The 9,112-nt window shown below is 44.8% G+C and overlaps 1 protein-coding gene across 7 annotated transcripts in view; it reads left to right on the top strand.

Moving 5' to 3' along the window:
- TBC1D1 (TBC1 domain family member 1) overlaps positions 1 to 9,112 on the top strand; it is a 379,700-nt gene that overhangs the window by 314,481 nt on the left and 56,107 nt on the right. For all 7 annotated transcript variants that reach the window (XM_082248068.1, XM_082248069.1, XM_082248071.1 and 4 more), the window contains one exon: positions 3,263 to 3,448. In XM_082248068.1, coding sequence (XP_082104194.1) covers positions 3,263 to 3,448 — 186 coding nt within the window. The remainder of the gene's footprint in view (positions 1 to 3,262; positions 3,449 to 9,112) is intronic.

Here is a 9,112-nt window from a genome sequence, read left to right as displayed (position 1 = left end):
TACACTAAGCAAACTAACCACACTAAACAAAATTGTATTGTTACAGTATTGTTTTTGAATGAAGCCTTAAACCACTGTTCGTAAGCTTTGAAAACCCATGAGCTGTCAAAGCTCCGTCAACGCAGAGCTGAACCTTGCTGTCAAAGTAAAAATGGCAGCACTCCTTCAGTGGACCACAGAGTAAGCACTAGAGATTGACCCATTATCGGCAACACCGATATATCGGGGGCCGATATGCACTTTCTGTGATATATCGGAATCGGCCTTTTGATTTGCCAATATTGCCGATATTTAGGGAAAGTGCTTGTACCGGGGTGATGCCTGCAGCTAGAGGCATCACCCCAGTACCAGTGTCCATAGCCGACGGTCAGCTGACTTGTAATGACAACCGATGCGGCTGAGTAGCCGTTTGGCTGTCATTACAAGGAGCGTGAGGTGACGTCCCCCCCCCCCTCTCCTGCCGCCTTCCGCCTCCTGTCCCACCGGGAGACCCGGGCATCCTACCTCCATCCTACCTCCGCCACAGCCGCCGCCCACGAGAAGACCCGGGTCTCCGGAAGTGATGTCATGACATCACTTCCGGGTACTCTGCGCTGAATTAAAAAAAATAGCCAAACTTGGCGTTTTGAATTCTTTTCGGTGCTGAGTAGAGGTTTGGGGTCTTTTAGACCACCAGATCCCTCCACAAGGAGTACCTGTAGAAAAAAAAAAGAATAAAAAAAAAAAATGTTTTTTTACATATGTAAAAATATCGGGTGATACCAATATCCGATGACCAAAATATTGGTATCGGCATTAAAAAAACTATATCGATCGATCACTAGTATGCACATTCAGCCACATCAGATTACTGCAAGTCTAATTGGTGCAGAGGGGGCATGACCAACCTGGGTCATGTAGGGTAGATTTTTTTTTTTTTTTTTTTTAGAAAGAAACCTCTCTGGATCCTTCTAGATTCTTGTTTTGTTCTATTTGGCCAAAGGCAACAGCTCTACTGCAGCCAGCAGCTAAAGTTTCACTCCAAAATGTGTTCAGCTGCTTATCTGTGGGAACTGAAGGGGAGAGAGCACTTTAATCCTGCTGCTCTTCCTCCCTGATACCAAGGCAGGAATGATTGGCCATAGAATGTGCATGTGCAGTGCTGTCAGTAAACTTGCATGGTCATCCCACAAAGCCTGGACATTGGATGAACGAAGAGCCAGTAGGGGTTGTTTGCTGCAATTCTGTAGCATGTTATATAGTCTCAGGCAGTCAAGAAGATTGATTAGAAGAACATTATTTTGAATGGGTGGGTTGTGTCACAAAGCAGCGGCGCTCAGCTTAACAAAGAGTTAAGGTTGTAGTTGAGATAAGATAACTGAGTATGTCCTATCAAGACCAGTAAGAAGACCAGCCACACCTCTGTTTATATAATGTTCACCGTTCTCACCCATTGTGTGTGATCAGCATGTTTGCACTTTCTTCGGCTGAAGTCAGACAGCTCCGTTGGTGTTTGTTGTGCAGTTTGACCTCTGAGGTATGCCGCTCTCTTGTCCAGAGATGGTAGCACCATTGTTAAATATTAACAAGTGTTGTGTTCCACAGATTGAGAAATAGTTTATCTACACAATGAACATCGACTCACCTGCCCATCCTTGTCTTTTGTCAGCTGACACGTCCTCATATGGCTTGATCTACTAGTACCCAAACATTACTTTTTAAATTAACCACAGCCTAGCAGGATGGCCATTGTGCTAACACACATTGAGCTGCCCATCATTGTCTTTAAATAATATAGAAAATATATGAACACTGGGTTTCACAGTGGTTTTGAACCACTTACCGACCAGCCGCCATGTATATACTGCGGCAGAATGGCACTATTGCGTGAAACAACGTACCTGTACGTCATTTTATTCAATAACCACTAGATGACACTATCGCACCTCTGGAGCCGTCTGTTTAACTTTTGTGCAAACCAATCCATATACACTTATTGGGATTTTTTTTTTTTTAACATAAATATGTAGCAGAATGAATATTGGCCTAAATTGAGGGAAAAAAATTAGATTTTATTTTTTATTGGCTGGTTTTATAGCAGATAGTAAAAAAATAGTTTTGTGTTTGTTTTTTTGTTATCAAAACTGTCACGCTTTTTTTTTTTGTTTAGAGCCGGCTCACACTGAGTCCCCGTTCACACTAAGGCGACCTGGTCGCCTCATAGGTCGCCGTAGGTCGCCTTCCATAGGGAAGCTGCGGACCCGTTCTAATAGGAGCGACACAAGTCGCTCCGACTTAGAAAAAGGGTCCGGAGCTTCTTTGGGGCGACCCGGAGCGACCGTCATAGACTTCAATGTTATGAAGTCCATGCCGGCCGCTCCGAGGTCGCCCCGGGAAGTAGCGTCGCTTGTATGTGAACGGGGCCTAAGGCGACACGACTCCTTACTACTTCGGGGGCGACTTGTGCAGTCCCGTGCACCACGACTTCGGAACGACTTGCAGGGACTTCACATAATGGAAGTCTATGCAAGACGCTCCGAGGTCGCCCCGAAGTAGTACAGGACCCTTTTTCTAAGTCAGAGCGACTTGTCGCTCCTATTAGAACGTGTCCTGTAGCGGTCAATGGACCGCGAGGGAGCACGACTTGTCAGGCTGACAAGTCATCTGACAAGTCGCGCTAGTGTGAACCGACTCTAAAAGTGCAAAAAATAAAAACCACAGAGGTGATAAAATACCACCAAAAGAAAGCTATATTTGTGGAAAAAAGGACATACATTTTATTTGGGTACAGCATCGAAAGGCCGCGCAATTGTCAGTTAAAGTAGCGCAGTGCAGAATCGCAAAAAATGGCCTGGTCATAAGGGGGTAAAACCTTCCGGCCCAGAAGTGGTTAAAATGATCCCAAAGTTTGGTATAAAGATGTTTAACAACTGAAGTAGTGCTTAGCCCCTTGCGGTGTGTGTGTTTTTCTCTTCATGACGCTATCAGACACCTACAACAAGAAGTCATGTTACTTGGATTCTGGTTTTATTATTATTTTTAACTAATCTAGTCATACATATCCATGGGTAAACCTATAAGGTCTGATATCCAGTCAAGGCTGAAATGATGTGATCCTATATTGACAGTATACGCGCTGATGGTAAAATCATGAAATAATGAAATAGGATTCTATTACCTCAATTTAACCAATATTATTTTGTTAACCTGTATTTATTTATGTGCATATAACATGTTGCAAATAAGGGTATCCTTTTTTTTTTTTTTTTTTTTTTCTGCCTAGAACGGTCAGAGTGGGGAGATATTCCACCCAGATCTCCTCTGCAGCCTGTTCGTGAAAATGACCAATTTGTTCCAGTAGAGACAGTCAGGCACCGATCACCAGAGGAACTCAGAGAGCTTTGGAAGAAAGCCATTTTACAACAGATCCTGCTTCTCAGAATGGAAAAAGAAAACCAAAAACTGCAAGGTCAGTCCTTGAAATTGGAATGAAATGCAGTTCTCTTAATTTTTAATTTTTTTTGGGATGTTTTACAGACCCTTTGTATGGCTTTCTAGGCAAAAGGAACAAACCCATTTTTGTCATTGCTTTGATTCTTTTTAAAAATCCAGCTTCTGTTTTTGGCTTCTGTATATTTTTTTTTTTTTTGTTCTTCATTCAAAACATTTTTTTTCTCCTCTGTTCATTGACAGACACAGCTCTTCATCTTCCTGACTAGGGTTATGCTGCCTCCTACAGAAGTGGGACACTAGGCAGAGAAAAGCTTGAGCATGCCTATGGGGCAGTCCCTGGGGGTATACTCCCACTTCCTGATATAGGTTTTCAGTTTTTTTTCTGCCCAGTCAGGAGTAAGGACCTAGTTCCTTGCTGGGATCTTTGGTCCCAGCTATTTTTTCTTTTTAAATTGATTTTTTTCCTCCTTTATTATTTTGTTTCTGTGAGAATCTATGATCAGCTGCCAGACTGGGCGACAAACTGGATAATCCAGATCCCTCGGGTCCATCCAGTCCTGGGCTGGCCTGCGCGGTAAACGTCTCACGATGGCGCTTATGAACTGGCTTCAGCCTGAGTCGCAGCGTTTCCTCCTGGCCGACAGCACCCACATTACGATGGAGCGGTGTCCTGTCCAGAGAGGTGCCCATCCTGTTCCTGGTGTTATAAGTAGCTGTCCCCCCTCTACCCGTGGCAGGGGTGGGCCCCTCCCTGGGATGATCCGACCCTCAGCTTCCCCTCCCCCTAGCTCGGTGATCTCTATGGCATGCGGCCCCCATCTGCTAATCCACCCCCGGGGCAGACATACCTTTCTTAGGTGAATAGTGGTGCGACACTGGCGATGGAGGTGGGGGAGCGTGTCACTGGTACCCAAAACTATCGCTCCTTGAGGGGGATGGGCCTTCTGGGGGCGCCTGTCTGGGCCCTCTCCCTTTGGGGACCATTTTTTTCCGGCCGTGGGACCCCCAGGAGCCGCATGGTCACCATTTTCTTGTAGCCTGGTTTGCTACAGATCGGCAGCCATGTTTGTGTAGCCTCGGTGGCCATTTTCCCTATAGTTTCCCATTGAAAATGGCTACGGCATGTTTTTGGAGCTCAGATGGGCGGTGATTCGGTGGTGAAAAGTCCTCATCCTCGAGTTCTAAAAGCCAGACATGTATTTTACTGATCGCCGCGCGCTATGCAGAAACTTGCTGTGAGCTGTCCGGTGGTGCTGAGTCCCTGAGGCTCCCTCTCCCGCTTGCTGCTATACAGCGGTAGTGCTGTGCTGGGCCTTGTGGTGCAGACAGCACAGTGGGGTGTCCCTTAGTGTGTTTTTACACTTGTGGTGCAGATTCTCTCTTCATGGAGTCACTGACAAATGTTTCACCACTGAATTCATTCTGAGGATTCCGGGCTCCCTGGGGCACCACAACTAGCTGCACTGACAGTGGTCATGGAGTCCGTGGTGTCCAAAGTGGATTTGGTCCTGGGCAAACGGGCTACCAAAAAGCGTCCCCCCCCCCCCCCCCCCTGCCTTTATCTGCTTCCTCTGTCTCTTCAGATCCAGAGTCTGAATCGGCCGCTGCGGATGCCAGCTACCCTTCGGGATCTGCATACACGCACCCTGTGTACTTAGATAGTGAGGATGATTCCTCTAGCCGCACATGAAAATTCACCAGTGGATGCACTGATTGTATCGGTGCGGGAAACCTTATATTTGGAAGATGCGACTAATGCAGCATCAGAGGCGCGGGGTCACCTTTGGCACCCACAAGTCCTCCAAAGCGACAAGGGTGTTCCCCTTTCCTGCCTTCTTTGATGATCTTGTCTCAAAACAGTGGGGGTCCTCAAAACGCACCTTTGCAAGTTTTTTGCAATGCGGTACTCTTATGAGGAGTCCCCCCTCAAAAAATGGACGGTACCTCTGTCCAGACTACCGATCTGTCCAGAGTCCAGACTACCATTCAACCTACTGGAGCTGTGAGCGATCAGCCTTTGCCTGTATCATTGGACAGTTCGTCTCCAGGGATATCAAGGACATATTAAATCTGACAGTGCCACGGGCGTGGCCTATGTCAATCACCAAGGGGGCACTAGAAGTGTGCTGGTGGCTCGGGAAGTAACCGACATTCTAAGGTGGGCAGGATGGTTCGTTCCAGCCCTCTCTGATGTACACATTCCAGGGGTGGAAAACTGGCAGGCAGACTATCTCAGTCCACAGGCGTTGAACCAGGGAAAATAGTCACTTCATCCGGAGTTGTTCAATCAGTTGTGTCTCTGGTGGGGGACTCCCTAGGTGGACCTGTTGGCCTCTCGCCTCAACAGGAAAGTTCAGTGGTTTGTGGCACGGTCTCTGATGAACCCTCTAGCCGATGCCACAGATGCCCTAGTGGCTTCCTCCTCTCAAGTTTCTGGCACGACTCCTGCGCAGGATCGAGGCTGAAGGGATTCCTGTCATTCTAGTGGCTCCAGACTGGCCTCGCCAGTCTTGGTACGCCAATCTGGTACAGCTGGATGTTCCTTGGACTGCTTTACAGTCGCTGGCTTTGACAACCTGGCTGTTGAAAGCCAGATGCTGAAGGATAGAGGGTTGTCTGATTTGGTGATTCCTATGCTTTTAAAAGCTAGAAAATCTACTTCCAGGGAGATTTACCATCGTACTTGGAAGACGTACATTGCATGGTGTGAGTCTCTTGGGGTTCACCCTGGCTCCTTTTCGGTGACTCAGATCTTGGCTTTCCTCCAGTGAGTTTCGAGCAACGTTTGGCCTTGAGTACCATCAAGGGCCAGGTCTCGACCTTGGCCATTTTCTTTCAACGTCCGTTGGCCTCACACTCCTTGCTGCATACTTTTCTGCAGGGAGTGAGACACTTAGCTCCCGCGGTGCGGTCTCCATTGCCGCTGTGGGACCTCAATATGGTGTTGACAGTTCTTTAGAAACCTCCCTTTGAAAATATTCGGGAGATTTCCCTGCTTACATTATTCCAGAAGGTAGCCTTTTTGATGGCTATTACTTCGGTGCGCAGGGTGTCTGATCTGGCAGCGCTGTCTTGCCGTTCACCTTATCTAGTTGTTCACAGGGATACGGTGGTTCTTCGGTCATGTCCATCGTTCCTTCCGAAGGTCATCTCCGATTTTTCATCTGAATGAAGACATTGTGTTGCTTTCCCTGTATCCTAAGCAAGGGTGTACCTGGCAGCTACAGAGGCGTTTCCAAAGTCAGACTCACTGTTTTTCTCACGGATGGACCCTGCAAGGGGCTGGCTGCTTCTGCTGTGACCATTTTCAGATGGATCAGACAGACTGTGATTCAGGCTTATTCTATTAGGGGGTCAGGTTCCTCCTTTCCCTGTCAGGGCGCACTCTACTCAGGCACCTAGTGCCTCCTGGGCCTTCTGTCTTCAGGCGTCAGTGGTGCAAGTTTGCAAAGTGGCCACTTGGTCGTCTGTGCACACATTCACAAAGTTTTATAAAGTGAATGTGTTGGCATCTGTGGATACTTCTTTTGACTGCAAAAGTTTTGCAGGCTGCTGTTTAGAGGATGTTTTGTTCAGGTGAGCTCCAGTTCTCAGTTGAGCTCCATGTTACCTGGGTTGCTATGTTTAGCCTTTGGGAATTTTATCTGCTGTTCCCACCCCTCTGGTTGACACTGCTTTGGGGCATCTCTACGGTCATGAAGATGAAGAGCTGTGTCCGTCAAAGAACGAAGGAAAAAATGTGATTTTTGACTTGTTACAAAACTGAATACCTATAGCAGGAAGTGGGAGTATACCCCCAGGGACTGCCCCATAGGCGTGCTCAAGCTTTTCCGTGCCTAGTGTCCTACTTCTGTAGGAGGCAGCATAACCCTACGCTCATGAAGATGAAGAGCTGTGTCAGTCAATGAACATCAGAGATATGGACTTTACGATCAAAAAAAGATCAAAAATAAATGGGGCTTATTGTTAAAAATAGTAATTCTATGGATTGAATATTTTCTTGCAAAAGTAATTCCAAAGGTGTTTTGGTACAGTACAATATCATTTGTAAACTTGGAATTTTAGAATTTTTTTCTAACCTGTAGTTGTAAGCCAGATAAAGGGCAACCTCTGCCCACAGGGGTCTATGCTATATTTTTAGGAATCCTATAACGTTTCAAACTATGTTAGCAAGCAACTTTTACTTAGACTTAAAGCTATAAAGGCTGCCGTAAATATTGAAGGGCTATGATGTCGGTCGTTCTTAAAACCTTATTGCAAGCTACTGGATACTCAAACATAAAGGATTTTATTGCTTGACTGTACATATTTAGCCTGTAGAGATGGGCAGGGGTGGTGTGCTGAAATTCATTTTTGGGGTTAGCCTATTTCAGGGTAAACAATCAATCAAAATAAATTATTTCAACATGTCCAATCCCTTTTTCTTTAATGACAAGCCTTGTCTGGTGATGTCAGTCGTTAGAAAGTCTCCAATCCAGATGAATAATACAGAATTGTCCTATTTTTATATTCTTTTTCAAGTCAAGGCTTTGGTTTTCTTTTGTCAAGTAAACTTGAGTAGCTACTAATAATGCTCTTTGTTGTACCTGAAATGGCAAAGTCTGTTTAATACAGAGTACCCGATTAACCACTTGAAGACTGGGCATTTTCTGGCACTATTTGTTTCCATGTGAAAACCAGCTTGTTTGTTTTTTGCTAGAAAATGAGTTAGAGCCCCTACACATTATATATATATATATATATATATATATATATATATATATATATATATATATATATATATATATATATATATATATATAATATTATTTTTTTTTTAAAGCGGAGGCCCTACAGAATAAATTGGTGGGTTTTGCAAACTTTTATGTCACACGGTATTTGCGCAGTGGTTTTTTTCAAATGCAGTGTTTTGGAAAAATAAAATATACACTTTTAAAAATTGAATGCAAAAAAAAAAAAAAACACAATACATAACCCAAAATTGTGCACACTCTCACAAAAGCAACAAATGATGTAAATGTTACTATCCATAGGCGAAGCTTTAAAACCCTTTACAGCAGGGCTCGACAAACCCCGGGCGCCAGGTCGCATTGGCGACTGGAATTAGCGACCTGGCGCCTGGGGTGCCCTGCAGGAGGTGCCTTGTCCCTTTTGCGCCCCCCACCTCCTCCCCAAATGCACGGATTACCGCGCCATCCGAAAATTGAGGCCTCGGCTTTTCGGCCTTCTTCTGTGAGATGAGAGAGGCTTCCAACGGGGAACTGGCGCCCTCTTGTGGTGGCCGGGAGTTTCACAAGCAGTCACTAATGACTGCCTGTTCTCAATAGCTGTCCTTCCCAAGAGGAGATGAGATGGAAGTTTTTGCAGGCTTCATCTCCCTGTCCACTTACCTTTCCTTAAAGGTAAGTGGACAGGGAGTGTGGTTATTATTATTTATTTTTTAAATTATTTAAAAAATAATAATAATTTTTCTTTTTTTTTTTTTTTTTTTTTTTTTTTTTTTTTTCAATTATTGGGGAAAAAAAAAAAAAAAAAATATATATATATATATATATATATATATATATATATATATATATATATATATATATATATATATATATATATATAATATATTTATCATCTCCCTGCCATGCCACAGCCACACAGCCAAAGCCCCTTTCACACGGTCTGGTCCGCC

The sequence above is a fragment of the Pelophylax lessonae genome (genome assembly GCF_965119305.1).
Source record: "Pelophylax lessonae genome assembly, chromosome: 1".
NCBI lineage: Eukaryota > Metazoa > Chordata > Amphibia > Anura > Ranidae > Pelophylax > Pelophylax lessonae.
This window is presented reverse-complemented; position numbering and strand designations above follow the sequence as displayed.